General features: G+C 41.8%; 1 protein-coding gene across 2 annotated transcripts in view; it reads right to left on the reverse strand.

Annotated features, from left to right (window-relative positions):
- Positions 1-21111, reverse strand: part of unc5db (unc-5 netrin receptor Db) — a 274433-nt gene that overhangs the window by 12936 nt on the left and 240386 nt on the right. For both annotated transcript variants that reach the window (XM_080739513.1, XM_080739512.1), the window contains one exon: positions 17775-18002. In XM_080739513.1, the coding sequence (XP_080595639.1) occupies positions 17775-18002 (228 nt within the window). The remainder of the gene's footprint in view (positions 1-17774; positions 18003-21111) is intronic.

Raw genomic sequence — 21111 nt, forward strand, 5'->3', positions numbered from 1 at the left:
TGTTGGGTTCCCAGCGCACAGGGAGTGCTTTGAAAAACAACCCAACTGAGAGTGAACATGATTATTACGTTGAGACTAAAAGAGTGGTGACTGTGATTTGCAATTATTTACAACAACAGTAGTAGTAGTAGTCTATATTTTATTACTCTATAGAATATTTTCAAATACCTCTCATCCTGTTTACCTATTGCGTCCTGGCTTTCTTTATCTGTCTCTGCTCAATTGACAGCAGTTAACAAGTCGTAAAAATATCTATAGAGCTTCCAATACAAGGAAGCAAAGGACACACGGGCCACATAGTTTCTACCATGCTTTAATTGGTGGTTTAAATAAAGAAGAACATCAAGACAAGAAAGACTTGGAGTCTATATTTTATTACTCTATAGAATATTTTCAAATACCTCTCATCCTGTTTACCTATTGCGTCCTGGCTTTCTTTATCTGTCTCTGCTCAATTGACAGCAGTTAACAAGTCGTAAAAATATCTATAGAGCTTCCAATACAAGGAAGCAAAGGACACACGGGCCACATAGTTTCTACCATGCTTTAATTGGTGGTTTAAATAAAGAAGAACATCAAGACAAGAAAGTGTATTACTGCTAGATGGTCACACACTTTTCCTTAACAGAAAATTGTATGCATCTACTCCAATCTGTCATTAAAATAGCAATACGCTTTTATGTTTTTCATGTTTTGCCCAAAACAGACCCATGACTAATTCAGAGGCTTAACATGACCCCTTAGCATAGGGCTGAGCTTTGCACCCAGATAATGTGCCATAAAGAAACTAGCCAAACTGAGGCGGACAAGCCCCTGACGCAATTGGGCCCAGCATTTTAGACCGTGCACCATCGATAATCTAAATAAGGCTGTGAGGATTTTACTGTGTGGGTATTTCCCCATTTACACACTAGATACTGTAAGAGTTTAGCAAACTGACCGAGATTATGAAGGTGACACAGGAGAAAGGAAGCTACAGCATGGCGTTCCATAGAAATGTAGGTTGGGGCAAGTGTAAGTTTGGAGTGCCTTAGTTAAAATGGCATCCTATCCCATTTCACGCAGATCAATTAACTCACATAAATGGAATTGGCAATAGGTTTGGTTGGTTTCACTGCTGCATGTGAGCACAGACCTTGGTCAGGAGTACGAAACCCTGGCCTTGTAGAGATCAGTTTCATTATTTTTCTTTTTCATTCTTCATTATCTATCTTGTCAGGCCTCTGGTGCATTTATGCTGAAACCGAGGTGGCTGTGCCAATATGTGCTCTTTGAGGAACTATATGTGTGGTTCAGGTAAGGGTGATGAGAAGCGACAGTAATTGCACTGTTTCATGGAATTAGATAATCACAGCGAGGAGGATACTGTTATGTCAGAACTGGAGGGTATTTCTTAATTGAAAGAAAAAAGCGAAGAACTGACATGGAAAGCTTTTCTCTGTAAAAGTTTTTTTTTGTTCTTCTCTAAAACTGGCTTCCACAAGAGTTTGATTTACCAGCTGGCTCTGCTGTTAGTGAAAAAATGCTCCGGATCCAGACTCCCATATTGTTTATTTTGTCTGTTACTGTAGTTGCCGTAATAGAAGACCAGATCGGACGGGCTGTGAAGCTGGAGGTATGGGGCTTCTCCTGTTTTTTGGAACCAAAATGATGTAGTGTAATGGACTGATGACGTAGGAGTGAGCATGGGGCAGCTCAGCTGTCCAGACGGACAGCTGCTATCAAGTCAATACTGTAGTGAAGAGTGACAGATACACATACTGTAGCACATACTGTACATGGACTGTACAGTTTTATAAAAATCACACCCGTGTGAAGTGGAGCTGTGTGTGTGTGTGTGTGTGTGTGTGTGTGTGTGTGTGTGTGTGTGTGTGTGTGTGTGTGTAGATCATGTGTACCGATTTTTGTGACATTTGAAGAAAATATGTAGGAAAAGGAGCAAAAAGTGTGTTTTGGAGAAAATTCAAGATGGCGGAAAATCTATCCTGGCGCAAATGGGCGTGGCCTATATGGGGAGATGCGTCTTGACCCAAGGAATCCAGGGAAAAAAGAATTTTAATTTTCCGATCTACGGTTCAAGAGTTACGGGGCAAAACGTAAAGTGGGCCGTTATAGCGCCACCATGAGGCCGAGTGATGTAATTATTTTTCGATTCATTCTTAAAATCATTATGAATCTCCTCTCCGAGGTTTGAAACTGTAGCTCCTATGGTTTACGAGAGAAAAATACTTGAAAGTGATTTCTTGCATTGTCCCATTATAAGTCAATGGGGACAATTAAGCGTCGTTTTTTGCCGATTACGTCGGCATGGTAAGGCGGATCGGAACGAAAGGTAATAGAACACCATTCCCGGCCGAGCCGCACATTTTGATGTATATATTGCGCGAGTGGCGTAAATGGTGCGGCACTAGTTACGCGCCGAAGTCAGGCTACATACACACAGACACACACACAGACAGACAGACAGACACACACACACACAGACCCACACAGCCACGTATAGGGAGCTGCACACAGCTCCAAAAATCTACTAGAGTAGGTGCTCATTTCTATTTCTTTGGAACTAGAAATGTATTTTGTATTATTACCAGTGGTGTCGCCAAAAACACTACAAAAATCACACCCGTGTGAAGTGGAGCTGTGTGTGTGTGTGTGTGTGTGTGTGTGTGTGTGTGTGTGTGTGTGTGTGTGTGTGTGTGTGTGTGTGTGTGTGTGTGTGTGTGGATCATGTGTACCGATTTTTGTGACATTTGAAGAAAATATGTAGGAAAAGGAGCAAAAAGTGTGTTTTGGAGAAAATTCAAGATGGCGGAAAATCTATCATGGCGCAAATGGGCGTGGCCTATATGGGGAGATGCGTCATGACCCAAGGAATCCAGGGAAAAAATATTTTTAATTTTCCGACCTACGGTTCAAGAGTTACAGGCCAAAACGTAAAGTGGGGTGTTATGGCGCCACCATGCGGCCAAATGACACAATTATTTTTTATTTAATCCTTGAAATCATTATGAACCTCCTCTCCAAGTCTTGAAACTCTAGCCCCTATGGTTTGCGAGAGACAAATAATTGAATGTGAGTTTTTGCAATTCCCATTATAAGTCAATGGGGAAAATTAATTCACTAATAAATTAATATCAATTAAACTATAGAACCTTTCTCTTAGAAAAGTAATAGCCCACGATTCCCGAGTAAGCCGGTCGATTTGACATATGGCGCGAGTGTGTGGTGGCAAAACTGTGGGACTAGTGGCGTGCCGAAGTTTAGGAAGTTCAGGCTACATACACACAGACACACACACACACAGACACACACACACACACACACACACACACAGACCCACACAGCCACGTATAGGGAGCCTGTGCTTCACACAGCTCCAAAAAGCAAAGATACACACTATGACTTTAACTAATCAACAGATGGCAAATCTGTAATAATTATGCAGGTACTATTTAACAATATTATTTCGTAGTTTTTTTTTTACATCACATTACAATGTGGTACCCAAATATCTAAGCAATTACTTTTCAAACATTGGTGATGTACAGTTGTTCCACCAGAAAGAGCTCCGGATTGCCGGAGCACGGATTGCCTTGCCAAAGTACTGTAATTGATGGTACTCCTTGCACCTCCAAGATTCTCTAGTCTTAACTATGGGAAATTCAGTGCTTCAAGTGAATAGAGTATTGAAAAACATTAATCCACAGAAAAGTTCAGTTTCAGCAAGCCAAAACATTTGGCCTCTTTCGAAATAGAGTATTCTACTTGCTTAAGCTGCTGCATATGGAGAGAACATAACTCTAGTATTGTAAACCCCAACAGAACAAACTGAGTCGATTCCCTGCCCAGAGGATGTTGGGGATATTCTTCAGTTCAACAGGTTGGCAGGGCTGGGCTTGTAGATGGGCTGCAATCACATGCAATTTAGAATGCCATCAGGGCTGATAAAGTACTTAAAGAACTGTTTGACACAGACACATAACTGCTAACAGAAAAGCTGTATGCACTGCAGTCACACTGAAGAGCACAATAGACTGTGCATAACTGTCTTTCCCTTTCCCAGAAGCAAGTGGCGTTAGGCTACCGCTAGTTAGTTGGCCATGCCCTCAGTCACTTCCATCACTTCCCAGACAGATAGACGAAGCGGTGTCACATTCAAGTAGGGTTAGCAATAAGGTTAGCTTTAGACCTAATTTTACTGAGGTTAGGGTTACAAATAAGGGTAGCTAACCTTATTCCTAACCCTAACCTCATTCAAATTATACCTAAACCTAAACTTATTCCTAATCCTAACCTTAACCTTAGTAAGAATATACCTAAACCGGAGAAACAAGATTGTCAAAAGAAAAAAACAAAAACAGTAACGTTGGATTGTGGAAGATTAACTGTCAGCGTTGGGATTCGAACCATAGGATAATGGATTGGGAGTCTAATGAGTGAAGCGGTACATTCTGTCAGATGATGTCTTATGGTTGTGGGAATAGATATAAAAATCACACCCGTGTGAAGTGGAGCTGTGTGTGTGTGTGTGTGTGTGTGTGTGTGTGTGTGTGTGTGTGTGTGTGTGTGTGTGTGTGTAGATCATGTGTACCGATTTTTGTGACATTTGAAGAAAATATGTAGGAAAAGGAGCAAAAAGTGTGTTTTGGAGAAAATTCAAGATGGCGGAAAATCTATCCTGGCGCAATATAGGCCATATAGGCCACGCATGGGCGTGGCCTATATGGGGAGATGCGTCTTGACCCAAGGAATCCAGGGAAAAAAGAATTTTAATTTTCCGATCCACGGTTCAAGAGTTACGGGGCAAAACGTAAAGTGGGCCGTTATAGCGCCACCATGAGGCCGAGTGATGTAATTATTTTTCGATTCATTCTTAAAATCATTATGAATCTCCTCTCCGAGGTTTGAAACTGTAGCTCCTATGGTTTACGAGAGAAAAATACTTGAAAGTGATTTCTTGCATTGTCCCATTATAAGTCAATGGGGACAATTAAGCGTCGTTTTTTGCCGATTACGTCGGCATGGTAAGGCGGATCGGAACGAAAGGTAATAGAACACCATTCCCGGCCGAGCCGCACATTTTGATGTATATATTGCGCGAGTGGCGTAAATGGTGCGGCACTAGTTACGCGCCGAAGTCAGGCTACATACACACAGACACACACACAGACAGACAGACAGACACACACACACACACACACACACAGACCCACACAGCCACGTATAGGGAGCCTGTGTTTCACACAGCTCCAAAAAGCTAGATGCCTCTTCTGCCGCTGGAGTTCATTGGATCGACCCGTCAAAATGGATATGAGGAAGTGAAAAAGGAGTCCCGCATCTTAATGGCCTACCGGCTACTGAACGTCCCCTTCTGTGACCCACGCGTAGAAGCTTGCCTTAAAAATTGCCTATCCGCCAAGACGGATGCCCTAGAGCCGAAGGAGGCGGCTACCTTTTTATGTCTATGGTTGTGGGAGTTACTTGAATGTGATGTCGCACTGGGAAGTGACACAAGTGACTGGGGGCATGGCATAAACATTTCCTGTTCCGGGTGATTGGTTCTATAAGAGGAATAGAGAGGGCACCCGATATCGCCGCCCGTCCACTTGTATTGAGTTGCTCACCCAGCGCATGAAGCCAAATTCCACGCCTTTTTCCGGTTGTAAAACGTGACGGGGCCTAAGTGGCGCGTTTTGTGTTCATGGACAAGGTTTGTGTTCATGGACAAGTCGTGGACAAGTCGTGAACGAGCACTTCCGCTATGAACGCGAAGTCAATACAAAGAAGCCTAGATGCGCGTTCATGTTTCTGGCCCCATCGTTAAAAAAGCTGCCTTACCTCAAACGGCCACCATGTCAATTTGGCTTCAGCCCTCCCCTGGTGTCTAGGGGCTTGGTTCTGCAGCAGCTTTGAACTGGAAACACACCTTCACTTGTGTTTCTGGTAAACAATTGCTGCTGAGCCAATTAGCCATGGCATTTTCAAGATGCTTGCCAAAAAATATATATATATATTTGTATTACTCAATGGTTTTCATTTACATTAACATAATCTGGGTCAGCACTCATCATAACTTGTATTCAAATTATATTACAAGCTAATACAGTATCTGGCTTAAAGTCCTGTTCGCAATTTGGTGTTAGGGGAGTTTCTCACCTGAACTGAGTCAGTGGGTCCCTAGACATGAAAAATCACCGAGGTGCTCGTCCACCATAGTGCCACGAATGGCGCAATGGCCAAATCAAATATGGCTGCCATCGGCTATGATGAAAATCCAACTTTTCTGTTTCTGGGTGTATATGCACATGTAATACCTTCATTTGGACTAATTTGGGTATGGGGAATTCATTTCTGATATTGTTTTGACCATTTTGGGTGATTTGGACCTCAAAAGGTCATGGTCAAGGTCATTTTGCTATTCCGAAGACCGTGGGCCATAACTTGGCCATTGTTAGGAGTAAAAACAGGTGCAGTAGGTCTAAATCAACTAATGCTGACATGTATAATTCATTTCTGACATTGTTTTGACCATTAAGGATCATCTTGTCTTTGAAATATCAATGTCAATGCCATTTTTCAAAAACGATTTTGTTCATTACTTGCACTTTTATAGTATTTTTTGTAAGTTTGTTACTATTTTATAGTAAGTTTGTTTTGTTTATAACAAAATACATGCTAGTGAGAAATACAACAAGTAAACATCCACATTTAACTTTAAAGGGGGGTTTTAAATGGGTGTTTAAATGAGCAGATAAGACTATTTACGAATAAAAGTGACAAATAAAATTACACAACAAAATCACACACAACATTAAATAACAATTTCCCTCAAAGTGCACCATATTGTGATTGTGTGCATGCAAGTTAGTATGAGGTGTTTTTACAGGATGGATTTGTCATTGTTCCATGGCAAAATATGATGCACAGAACTCCATCAGTGTCGAGTGTCTTGCTTCAGACATGGCAGGAGTGTACTAAAGTCAAAGTGCTCCTTCCATCCATCAGAGCTTGACATTGACTTTTTGAGGCAGTTGTCCTTTGGACAAGTATATTTCCCATTCACTTGTCCGGGGACAAAAGTCACTTGTCCGGATAAAAATGTCATACATTGAAATAATAACAAAAGGACGGCTAATGACCCCCCTTGCTCCCTCCACTCCATAGTATGGGCACTTGTCCTGGACAACAGGACAAGCCTTTATGTCATGCCCTGTTCCATTTTCCATTGGCTCTAGTCTTTCCTCAGGTTCCTTGGCTGTTGCAAGCAGGTGGCAAGAAACACGCTAGAACGGTGCCTTGTTGGTCTCAGCAGTTGTACTTCTCTGCTACCAATACTGTGTCTTACTGTCAAGGTCTTTGCCTCTCCAAAGTTTGTTAGATATTGTACTCGGTCAGAAGCCATAACTAAATTTTTAATCCTCACCTGGCCCATGTAGTCATCTCCTGTCTCCAAGGCATATGTGCCTTGATCACTGTCTTGGCTAGTGGTGCTCCAAGATGAGACTGCTTGATGCAGTAGAAGTGAGTCTCACCAGAGCCATACTGCTGCCAGATCTCCTTCTTCCCCAGTGCTTGGAAATATGGGGTGTAATATAGCAGTAATGTGAAGGAGACAACAACTCTCTGGGGTCCGCTCATAGTTCCGACATCCCATTATTCTGACCATTAGGTTAGTGAAGGTTAGGGATAGGCTTAGTTATAATGGAGGCTGAACAGGTGTCAGCCTCCTCAATCCTATTCAAGATGTCTGGGATCTCTTCTCCACTAGCGACATCATCAACAGAGACAACAGAGCTGATAATGGTAAATGGGCTGCATTTACAGTATATAGCGCTCTTCTCCAAAGCACTGTACAATTTATTTCACATTCGCCCATTAACACACACATTCACACATACATTCACACCATGAAACCATGCAAGGTGCTCACCGGGAGCAGTTAGGGGTTCAGTGTCTTGCTTAAGGACACTTCGACAAATAAGCAGGAGGAGCCAGAAATCGACCCTGGAACCTTCAGATTCCAAGGCAGCCGTTCTACCTACATCGCCACAAGCTTGAATGGACACCATATTCCGAACACACAGCTGGGGAGCTGTGTGTTCTCCTCAGACACCCAGAATTTGAAAAGTTGATGAGGGATGGGTGCGTCTGTTATCTCTGATGATGATGAGTGGCTCCATGCAAAAGGGGCTGGAGGTGAAGAGATCCCAAAGATTGAACTAGATTGAGGAGGCTGTCACCAAGCTGCTGGTACATGTGGAGTCAACTGGCCCTATTATAACTAAACCTACCCATAACCCGGCCTAACCTAATGGAGGGAATAATGGGTCGCCAGGATTATGAGTGGACCCCAGAGAGTTGTCGTAGTGATACTTCCAAGCACTGGGGATTAAGTAGATCTGGTAGCAGTATGGCACTAGGTGTGCAGTGGCGCATGCTTCTACAGCATCAAGCAGTCTCTCATCTTGGAGCACCACTAGCCAAGACAGTGATCAGGGGACATATGCCTTGGAAACTGGAGATGACTGCATAGGCCAGGTGGGGACTAAGCATGCAGCTATGGCTTCTGACCGAATACAATATCTAACAAACTTTGGAGAGGCAAAGACCTTGACAGAACAAGACACAGCATTGGTAGCAGAGAAGTACAACTGCTGATACCAACAAGGCACCTTTCTAGTGCATGTCTTGCCACCTGCTTGCAACAGCCAAGGAACCTGAGGAAAGACTAGAACCAATGGAACATGGATGGATGCAAGGAACACTTCGACTCTCGAGGATATGGCTGCCTTGCTGATGGATATCGGTGCATCATATTTTGCCATGGAACAATGGCAAATCCATCCTGTAAAAACACATCATACTAACTTGGATGCACACAATCACAATATGGTGCACTTTGAGGGAAATTGTTATTTAATTTTATGTGTGCTTTTGTTGTGTGATTTTATTTGTCACTTTTATTCGTAAATAGTCTTATTTGCTCATCTAAACACCCATTTAAAACCCCCCTTTAAAGTTAAATGTGGATGTTTACTTGTTGCATTTCTCACTAGTATGTATTTTGTTATAAACAAAACAAACTTACTATAAAATAGTAACAAACTTACAAAAAAATACTATAAAAGTGCAAGTAATGAACAAAATCGTTTTTAAAAAATGGCATTGACATTGATATTTCAAAGACAAGATTATCCTTAATGGTCAAAACAATGTCAGAAATGAATTATACATGTCAGCATTAGTTGATTTAGACCTACTGCACCTGTATTTACTCCTAACAATGGCCAAGTTATGGCCCACGGTCTTCGGAATAGCAATGACCTTGACCATAGCCTTTTGAGGTCCAAATCACCCAAAATGGTCAAAACAATATCAGAAATGAATTCCCCACACCACAATTAGTCCAAATAGAGGTATTACATGTGCATATACACCCAGAAACAGAAAAGTTGGATTTTCATCATAGCCGATGGCAGCCATATTTGATTTGGCCATTGCGCCATTCGTGGCACTATGGCGGACGAGCACCTCGGTGATTTTTCATGTCTAGGGACCCACTGACTCAGTTCAGGTGAGAAACTCCCCTAACACCAAATTGCGAACAGGACTTTAAGCCAGATACTGTATTAAGCAGACTACCCAGCTAACTCACAACCTCTTCCTCTTCAGAAGAAATTAGGAAAGTCATAACTAGAACACAAGTGCCCACTACTATGACCTCTCTTCCCATCTGTTTAAAAAAGACAATTAAATAACACTTATTAACTGATTGAACTAATTGTATTTTTGGAGCTGTGTGAAACACAGGCTCCCTATACGTGGCTGTGTGGGTCTGTGTGTGTGTGTGTGTGTCTGTCTGTCTGTCTGTGTGTGTGTATGTAGCCTGAACTTCCTAAACTTCGGCACGCCACTAGTCCCACAGTTTTGCCACCAAACACTCGCGCCATATGTCAAATCGACCGGCTTACTCGGGAATCGTGGGCTATTACTTTTCTAAGAGAAAGGTTCTATAGTTTAATTGATATTAATTTATTAGTGAATTAATTTTCCCCATTGACTTAGAATGGGAATCGCAAAAACTCACATTCAATTATTTGTCTCTCGCAAACCACAGGGGCTACAGTTTCAAGACTTGGAGAGGAGGTTCATAATGATTTCAAGGATTAAATAAAAAATAATTGTGTCATTTGGCCTCATGGTGGCGCTATAACACCCCACTTTACGTTTTGGCCTGTAACTCTTGAACCGTAGGTCGGAAAATTAAAAATATTTTTTCCCTGGATTCCTTGGGTCATGACGCATCTCCCCATATAGGCCACACCCATTTGCGCCATGATAGATTTTCCGCCATCTTGAATTTTCTCCAAAACACACTTTTTGCTCCTTTTCCTACATATTTTCTTCAAATGTCACAAAAATCGGTACACATGATCCACACACACACACACACACACACACACACACACACACACACACACACACACACACACACACACACACACACACACACACACACACACACACACACACACACACACACAGCTCCACTTCACACGGGTGTGATTTTTTGTTGTTGTGTTCCTTTATATGTTTGCTATTTCTGATTATTATGAATGCTATGATTACACTCCAGGAATGTCATTATTTTTTACGTAAATCATCCAATTCCTACTTTATAACAGTACTTATAACACAATATCCAATTATTATAATGTTTTACAAGTATGAGAATTATAATACACTCTGATTCTTGAAAGAATGTCTGTGAGTGACAAGCACATACTGTGAACATACATTGCCTAGAGAAAATCATCATATCCCTCATGAAATAGTTATTTTCTTTTCTTAGCATGAAATAAAAAAAACATGTATACTTTGTAGAGCCACCTTTTGCTAAAATTGCAGCCATCAATGAATATTGATATTGGATATGTCTCTAATAGCATTTGCACACCTAGATTTGGAAATATTTGACAATTCTTCCTTGCAGGATTGTTCGAGTTCAGTCAAATTCCGTGGTGAGCATCGATGGAACTCTTCAAGTCAGATCAAATTGAACTGACTTGGCCGCTTAAGGACATTCATCTTCCTAATCTTAAAGAGGTGGTGCCATAGCTTTGTACTTTTTCTGGTTTTCATGTGTCTAGGAGGTTGACAGTACTTCATTAGACCCCCTGGTGTGGTTGTTATGAGAAATTATGCATTCTCTTTTTATTTGGGTTTTTAGCTGGAGGATGCCACCCGCTGGGTCAGACGTGCCGTTCCAAAAACACCCATACTTATTACATCATAGAATCAACCCCTCCCCTAATTACCATTCACCCAACACATGTGGGTGTGGCTAACTTCAGCTGGGTCACCACCCACCATGACAACCACGCATACCAATAAACTCGTGGGTGTGGCCACATATAAACATTATTTTAACTCTTTCTGTACACTTTTGGAAAAATTCTTCCTCCTAGTATAATCATAATAGTAGATAATCATGTTTTATAGAGGGGAAAATCATGGCACCTGCACTTTAAGCCACAGCGTTTTTATTTTGGTGGTATGTTTAGGATTATTGTCGTATTGGAATGTGAATGACCTACCCATCTTCAGCTGTACAGCAGAGGGAAGCATAAGGTTTATTACATTTACATTTTAATCATTGAACACAGCACAGAATGTATGACTGATATAGTGCCATAACAATAATACACACTATCTCTATATTGATATAATGATGATAATGACAGATAACCTTTGGGAGCATGTGAGAAAAATAGAAGGTGCACACAGCCATGTTCCAGCTACACAACTGCCAGCCTGCGGACCTCACCTGCGTCCTCCTATCCACATCTGCCTCTGTTACCACCCACACACTGTACCGGCTAGGTTCAACAATTGACTTCAAATATACACAAAGCTGTTGTGTTTGTAGGTTAGTATCCATGCACAATCAATGTTGTTGCTGTGGAGCCTTTCAGATTTTACCACAGAGTATGAACACTGCTGCATTTATGTTATTTTGGGCCAGGTGTGGGCAACTTTGATGATGGCGAGGGCCACTATATTTCCACCTTCACTCCAGAGGGCCACATATACAAACATATATACATATATATACATATTGCTACGTCGTACTTTGTCATTCTAGTATCTCATGCAAAAGAAGCAAAAATAGCCGATCTACAAGCTCAAAACGCATCGCAGTTTTGAATTGGAATCCTGAATTATTTTTTGTTATTTTTTAATTGGAATCTAATAATTGGATTTAATTTCAAACGCATTTAGTTATATACTCATGTTAACTTTATGAACCTAAATACAAATACATTGGACATAAAAAAATACATTTTAATACTACTATACTATTCATTAAGGTACTAATATAGACTGACGGAATTAAAGCAGGTCATGTTTGGAATTATAACAGCTGAAATCAATGATATATCAGTATTCATTAAGTGAAGGTGGGGGCCGCATGTGGCCCCCGGGCCGCCTGTTGCCCATGTATGTTTTGGGCCATTACTCCACATTAACTCCCAGGTGCGTATTTGTGTACTGGTGTGGGTCGGGATAGTCACAACACCTTCCCTTATCGCATAGTATTAATGAATGTTTCTATGTGAACGACATTGTAGTTAAATCAGTAATTTAAAACACATGCTAAACTACTATAAAAGAACACCACTAAACAGGAAACTGATTGCATAAAGGCAACCTAGAGTGGAAACGGGGGGCATAGCTGAGGATGGAAGAATATATGCTGCTGGTAGATCAGGTCTGAGCAAGCGGGAGGTACAAATCGTAGTACTTGTTGACCCCCAAATTGCAGTGTGCTGCTGATTTGCATATAAAACACCCCCTACGGCACCTCTCCTCTCACACTGTTACATGGCCCCGAAATACCAACACATGCAGGCAGGGAAAAACAGCACTTTGCCTCCGGAAATGATCGATTCAACCATTCACTGCACGCCTCACGCCAATCCAGCTGCCCCTAAATAGGGCTGTCTTAGTGTTCATTCATTTAGATCATACATGGGCAACTGGCGGCCCGGGGGCCACATGCGGCCCCCACCTTCACTTAATGCGGCCTGCAGGTTAATACTGGAATACTGATATATTATTGATTTCAGCTGTTACAATTCCAAACATGACCTGCTTTAATTCTGTCTATATTCGTAGCTCAATGACTAGTATAGTAGTATTAAAATGTATTTATTTTATGTCCAATGTAGGCATTTGTATTTAGGTTCATAAAGTTAACATGTGTATATAACTAAATGCGTTTGAAATTAAATCAAAATTTCAGGATTCCAATTAAAAAATAACAAAAAATAATTCAGGATTCCAATTCAAAAGAAGCAAAAATAGACGATCTACAAGCTCAAAACGATGCGTTTTTTTGAGCAATGTTTATCAAAAGAGACAAAAAAAAAGGCAAAGACATTTAGGGACAAGGGGTAAGGCATGGACGAAAATATAGGTCTATATTCTAAATCCCCTAAAAGTGGAGGATCCATGATGTTATACAGCAAGGCAAGAAGAAATGAACATTCAGATGCTTTCAGCCAGTGCGCACACGCTTGGTTAGAACCATCCAAATCATATGAGCGCTCATGTTTCCACAGGCATCCTGCTGATCCAGTGTGCTGCTTGTGATTGACTTAACATTGAAGCTTCAAATAAAACACACACACACACACACACACACACACACACACACACACACACACACGCGCAGAGTCGCACAGAGTGAAATTGTGCTATGGCAGATAGGAACCCAGGGGACGCGGCGGAAAAAAGTCTGGCATCTGCTCGGCAGTCAGGCTGGGGAATTCATAAACCAAATCCAGAATACATTTTAAAGCCAGCTGCCGCTGACGGCTGCTACATGACAGGGAATGCAATCGGGACGCTGAGTCACTCCCGAGGCCTGCTCTGCTCTCGCTCTGTTCTGTTCTGTACAGCTCAGCTCGGCTCGGCTCGTCTTGTCTCAGCTCATCGCGGCCCGTCTTCTGTTCTGTTCTCTGTTATCTGTTAGTCTAGTCTCTCGGGGGGGGAAGGGGGGGCGGGGGGTTTCGTCGTGAAGCTTGATTTCCCTGTTGCTCACTGATGAGACTTCAATGCCTGAATACCCCATAGGTCATTGAAGGATAATCAAGTCAACCGCCATAAAAAAAAAATAATGATTGGTTAACATTTGAAAGGCAGTGATTACAGTACATAGGGCTTTGTCTCTCTCCATAAAAAAACACATAATGATAATCTATAATCAGACAGTGCTATTAATGCAGGTTTCTCAAGGGCAACGTGTCTGATATCATCTCACATGGTATAACTGGTAGAAAGCATAAGGTGTCCAGTGGTGGGACCACGTCTCATGATAAACACACATGCGCTAACCAGTCGTCAGGATGTCCCAGATATGGTTTCAAGATCATAAGGAGATCTCTTGTCTTCAGGGTTGCTCCCACCCACCGCCACCCGACAGCCGCTGTGAGATAGTCAGACACTCTTGTTATCCAGGCTTAAACTAGTCTGGGACTCGTACAATATCAGATTGGTTTGGCATGTGCGACAACAATGCAGCATGCACGAACAGGACATGGGTAGGTTTGTGGAAGCAGTGAGATTACATATACAGTACCAATCTCTGCAGTCTGGAGAGCTTATGAAGCCTCAGTCTGTATCCATTCCTTCAACAATAATAGTCAACCTGTGGCGGTACGGAAAGGGGCTGGGCGTCTGAGATGCGGCCAACCAGAGCCTCCTTACTCGCAGACAGAGACAGAGGTTGTTAGCTGTCACATAACATAAGCTGTCAGAATGTGAAATGTCTATTGTCCGTTACTATGGCTGATCGCCAAAAAACCCGTAACCCGTAAACCGAAACACAATGAAAGCATTTCTACTATTTACCTTCTGTTCGGACATCTGCTTCAGGTTCAATGGAGGAGAACCGATGAAAGAATCCCAAAATGTCTGCTCCCCTGTGATTTCCCCATCTTGCTAATGTGTGCGCACTACTAGAATGGAAGATGAGTCATTAAATGTGTGATGCTCCCCAATGCTAGGCATTTAAATGTCATAATAGAGAGAAGCCAGGCAAAAATGTGCTTATTACTGACGGAAACTACCCAATAAAGAATTTTCTTTTCTTAGACAACTGTAATCTTAAAATGAGCAAAAGTGTGCTGACTCTACAGCTGTCTACAATAGCGGTCTTCAACAGGGGGTCCGCGACCCCTAGCGGGTCTGCGGAGGTACTGCAGGGGGTCTGTGAAATTCATTTTTTTAATGGCCATTTGTCTTTTAATATTTTTAAAACATTTTTCACAATTATGTTAAAAATAAACCATGATTCTGTCCATTTTGAATAGCTTGTATACATGATTACAGTGCAATTGACATATTGTTGATAATATTGACATTGGTTCTCAGTTAATAAGTAGTACGGTGGGGGCGCCCGCTGGCCTGGTGGTCAAAGCGCGACCATATACTAGGCTATGATGCCTGCTGGCGTCGCTGGTTCGATTCCCGATCCGGACGACCTTTGCCACATGTCATTCCCCATCTCTCTCCCCATTTCCTGTCAGTCTACTGTCCTATCGAATAAAGGCATAAAAAGCCCAAAAACAAATCTTAAAAAAAAAAAAAAAAAAAGTAGTACGGTAGTGGTATGGTGTACAGTACAGTACATGTATACATGTTTAAAATAAAAAAAGATGTTGTAGCCTCGACTCACCCCACCCTACGAGGTGGTAGGGGGTCCCTGCTCAATCTCCCCATCAGTTTGGGGGTCCCTGGCCTGAAAAGTGAAAACGTTGAAGACCCCTGATCTACAACTATCCAAGCATTATTCTCTAATTGCAGCGATACTGAACTGGTTGGGAAAATATGAGAAAATCTCTCTCCTTTTCCCCAACAACTTACACTGTCTAAATGATGAGCCCCTGAGTAAGACACTTCATCTCAATTCCTTCACACATGCTGTAACTGACAGAGAACACATGCTGGGGCTGTCCTGATTAGTGACTCAGATACATTATACATTTAACAAGTACTAACCTGGTGGCTTTGGATCTAGCTTATGACCTATATGTCATACGCCTCTCTCCCTTCAGTCCTGTCTCCTGTGAGTGTGCACCGTTTAATAAAGCAGAACCATCTTCAAATTCTAATAAAGCACAAAGCAAGAAGAGTTGGGGCTTTTACCCACTTTAGTGGGGTCATCCCTATTCCCCAGATTCTATATACCTTTCGGGTAGGACAGCTTCCTTACTTCCGTCTTCCTTCAAAGGTGTTACCATTTGATACTGATTAAGGTTGTTCTGAGTCAGGGTGCTGCTATTACACATTTTGGCCCACTGGAAATGCTCTGCTACACTAAATGGAACAGCCTTAATTTGTATAATTGGTAACTCCAATAACACAAAGAAGTAAGGAAGCAATACAAATTCTTGCCAATGTGACTGCAGTGCATGGAGCCTATTTCCTCTTGGGGTTCAAAACATGTGCTCTTGTCTTATCCTTTCTTATCTCATATCTTATGAATCTCTTTTTAACAATAATATTACAAAGTGAGAATAGTTGATGACTACACAACTATTGATTGTTTTCTAGGGACAGTACTGAAAATTATGGGGTGGGAAAAACAGGCTTATATTGGAAGATAGCTTTACTAGTTTGGCAAACTTATTGGGTCATTATAATGTTAAATCTCTCTCAGCAACTGCCTTTGCCAAGGTTCCCCTAGGCAAAGCAACTTGCGATCCACAGCTGCTCCAGATGAGATGAGTAATCTATAGAAAAAGACTGTGGTTATACTTGGTAGCCTCCAGGTATGAACATGTCTAACCATCTGATGTCAAAGCCAGCCATTTGTTGTAAAAAATAAAAAAATAAAAAAAATCACTACAGGGATGAATATAGCTGTTCTGACATCACATTGTTGACTGTCAAGCCTGCTCCAACTTGGAAGGTAATTGACATCAGGGATCTCCATATATGGGATATCCAATCCGGGTGATGATAGTCATCAATTACCTTAACAACACATGGTTCTCCTTATATGGAGCTGACTGGATCATCACATGGATCTCCATATATGGAGCTGACCAACACTGAAATCATCAACTCTACATCAACCGGATCTCCATATATGGCTATGGCTGACTCATTCTGACATCACCAGGATGACTCAACCAGCAGATGAAGTCCTGTTAGAGGAACAACACTAACAGAATCCCTTTTATACCTATATATGGAGACCCCTGATCATGGCATCAATATTAAGCCCATATCTGGGAATGCCAATTTTGTGTCAGTCGTTTTCAGTAGAATCGCCGATCCAACCAATATGCCCATAAAAGGGGACAAGGACTGAGAGACATAATACTGACACGCACGGACGCATGTCTGTGGTCTCACAGCACACGGTTGGTTGTACAAACTCCAACTTTTGCACACGGATAGCTCAGATTCTTTTCTATGTTCTTAGCTGCTTCCCCTGCCGTTACTGTACTTGCACAATGTACAGTTGTATGAAACTTTTGTTTTTGTAGAACCGCCGATCCAACCGATATGCCCATATCTCCATATAAGGATCTCCATATATGGGTATGAAGGATCTTCATATGGGTAACTGGTCCAATATATTAATAATGACTTCCGTCCTGTGCGAATTCCGTCCTGCGCGACCTCGCCCTCTGTGCGACCCCGCTTTTCGCCCTTAGGCGTCTTACTGGTTATTATTATTATTATTATGTTTACTGTACCTGAAAGGCATGCGGTGTGTCATCCACACAGTAGACCCGGAGGTTGTAGTCCATTGAACTGGCCTCCATGCTCCCGAACACAGCTAGCTTCAGCCTCTTGACAGCTGTCTGGGTCAGAGGCTCGCCAACCAGGGCATAGGAGCCCGGCTGGTTCAGCAACAGGTGGCAGCACATTGAGTCCATTAGGCAGTAACAGGAAGTGGACTCCTCCTCCACTGACATCACTTCCTGTAACAAAGAACACAGATCTGAGATGGGGTCTGTGAAAGCACAGAGTGTCTAACCTCGTATCACCAGAGGAAAGCCTGGTATCCATCCTAAACTGACACGTGTGATCCGGTTTAGAAAAAAAGAATTGTGGTTCCGGTGGTGGGTTCCGGGTTGGCATCGCATTGTTTTTGTTCCCCAAATAATGCGAATCAACAGGTTTAGTCTCTACGAGTTGGAATAAAATATGGACATTACTTAAATCAAAAGAAACGAAACGACTAAACCAATTTACACCAATTTTAAATTACGCTAAATGTAAATGTATTACCTCAGAATTATGTTTAGCCTTTTGTAAGACATCGACAGGAGAGTAAAATATGCCGCTACCAACCCAGCCGGAGCTACTGTAATACAATGAATAATACGTGTGTTAGATTTAGGTCTGCCAAAGTGCAGGCTTTGACAATATTCAACAGTATTGCACAATGGCACACCTCAATCACAATCCCCTTTCACTTCATGAGTGGGCAGCACTCTCTCCTTTGTATTTGCTTTCCTTTCTGATATAGACAATAGGTAAACTAAAAGGGAGAGAGACAACAGGTAATCTAAAAGGAAGATAGACAATAGTTATTATAAAAGGGTGATAGATAACAAAAGGCACTGGTGGGATTTGAAGCACACAACCATCACTGGACAAAACATACAAATGTTATTTTTCAAGCTGGTTATCGTGCAGGTTGGAACTGACTGGGAGTTAAACGAGCTTGTACACAATGTATCATGTGGCCTACTGGGGTCTGTAACTTTTGAGATAACATTACAGAAGTTGAAAACAAAAACAAAACTACATGGATTGTTAGTGGCCTCTTGAGTACACAAAGAAGGAAAAACTCAATTTCCGACATGAGTTATGATGTTACCGCATACTGCAACACAGAATACTCATTATAGATAATACGCAATGCATTTTATTTATGAAACCACAGCAGCAGGTGGAGAGCACTTCATTATCTCCAACTGAAATGAAGGAATATATCTTTCATGTCCTCTCAAATGCGCCATTTTTTTATTCAAAGAAAAAAAGGGACACAGGGATAGGAAAAACATTACAAGGCGGCAAAAAGGAAATAGAAGCTTTGTTATTTAAATGGAGAGTAATGATGTGCTAAGGGAAGGGAAAGAGCATGCTGAATTGGACGTGTTTTATGATTTGAACAAGACGACTGCATGATTCAGGGTACAAATGCGACAGTACATTTGATGTTTTCCTAAAATGCTTTGTTTTGATTTCTCGGGTCGTCAACAGAACACGCAACAAACTCAGGAGTTTTTAAAGTGTTATTAGCAAGTGTTAAAGTAAGAGTGTCTCATCACTACTGAAAAGTTATGTTCTCCTTACTATGCTTTTAGTTTTAAAGCTTTAATCTGTAAGTTCTGTATGTCGATCGCCCTCTCCAAGGAGAGAGGTACTGTAATTGCAACAAATTAGTCAAATAGTAGTTGTAATATTAGAGGCATAAATTGTGAAAATAGCCGATCTACAGTACATGCTCACAACGCCTCGCTTGGCTATTTTCGCAACAGAACCATGTTATACAAAATGTAATGTCTCAACTCTTAGTGCTCGTCGGGGTGGGGGGGTGAGGGTCCCCCAGTTAAAATATGCTTATTTTGGGGGTTGTGGCCTGAAAAGGTTGAGAACCACTGCACTACACTACAGTAAGAATGAGAAAGAAATGCATGACAGCTAAATGTTGACTCGAGATAAACTACACTAACATACAGCGTACAGGATGCTAGACATTAGTGTTAAATTACAGCATGCCGGATGCTCGACATTAGCGCTAAAATGACGACATGCATCACTTTTATGATCATGTAAATGTGACACGTCAACTCTTTCCACTGGTGACTGGGGCCTCGGTGGCACCGGCAGGAAGAACACCAGCCATGTCACCGCACCAGCCCTGGTTTCATTTCCAGACAGGGATCTGCGATGCATGTCCTCCCCTCCTCTCTGCCATGGTTTTCCTGTCTATCTCCACTTCCCTAGCTGAATAAATCAACCAAATGCCATATAGCATATCGTCGTTCTCGGGTGGAAACCTTGTCTGTCCAAAACTGTTCGTTTTGTATTTATCGTTTTTAAAGCGATTTAAAGGAAAAATATGCAAGCTTGTGTGTACACAAAAACATTCCCCCCTCCCCCTCCCCTCTATGACCGGCATCAAACAGGTAGTTGTCTTTGATGCATTCATTGATTAGAGAGATCACTAACGAGGACTTGACACTTTTATGGCCCAATCAATTACCTTAGTGCACAACCCCTTTGAAGTTCAAAGGGAGCAATTAAGAGCTCTGGCTGAGCTCCGCCTGACAAAAACATCCCTCCACTGTTTCTGTTGACATTTAATGTCAACATAAAGAGTGGAACAGATCAGAAATACAGCCAGGGGATGTGTCTTTCTGCAAGGAAACACCCCAACACAATAATATAGTTACTGGTGAAGGGAAATGACTGCTAAAAATCTATATACATATATATTTTTTAATAGTCTTAAAGTTACATATAATTCCTTTAAACTAGTGAAAATAACTGATCTACAATCGCAGTGCGAGGCGTTGTGTGATTGTAGATCAGTTATTTTCACTAGTCTTGTGCGACAGTCTTGTGTGATGAAGCATGGCTTTACTTTACGAAAAAAGTTAAAATTTGAAAACTTGGGAGATACAAGGTTTCTGCCCGACACTGAAGATATATATGCCACACTCAATCCCTGAATGTCATCACTCTGACTTAAATGTAGAGGACTGTAAATGTCCCCATGATGTAAAAAGTGACGGATCCAAGTTCTGCTGCTGTTTGCTTGTTGACAGGTTCAGCTAAAATGTGAACGTACTGTAGTACAGGGGTTCCCAAACCTTTTTGGCTCAGGGCACCCCTATAAAAAAAAAATCACCAGAGGCACCCCTACATTATATTCATATCTTTTACGCCCAGCATCTCATATTTATAGCATATTTTAGCGATTATGTTGCAAGGAAAACATTGAGATAATAGACATTTTGGTTAGAACTGACTGGGGCGCCTGCTGGCCTACTGGTCCAGGCGCATACCACTTAG

Source organism: Nannobrachium achirus (assembly GCF_963921795.1).
Source record: "Nannobrachium achirus genome assembly, chromosome: 12".
Taxonomy (NCBI): domain Eukaryota; kingdom Metazoa; phylum Chordata; class Actinopteri; order Myctophiformes; family Myctophidae; genus Nannobrachium; species Nannobrachium achirus.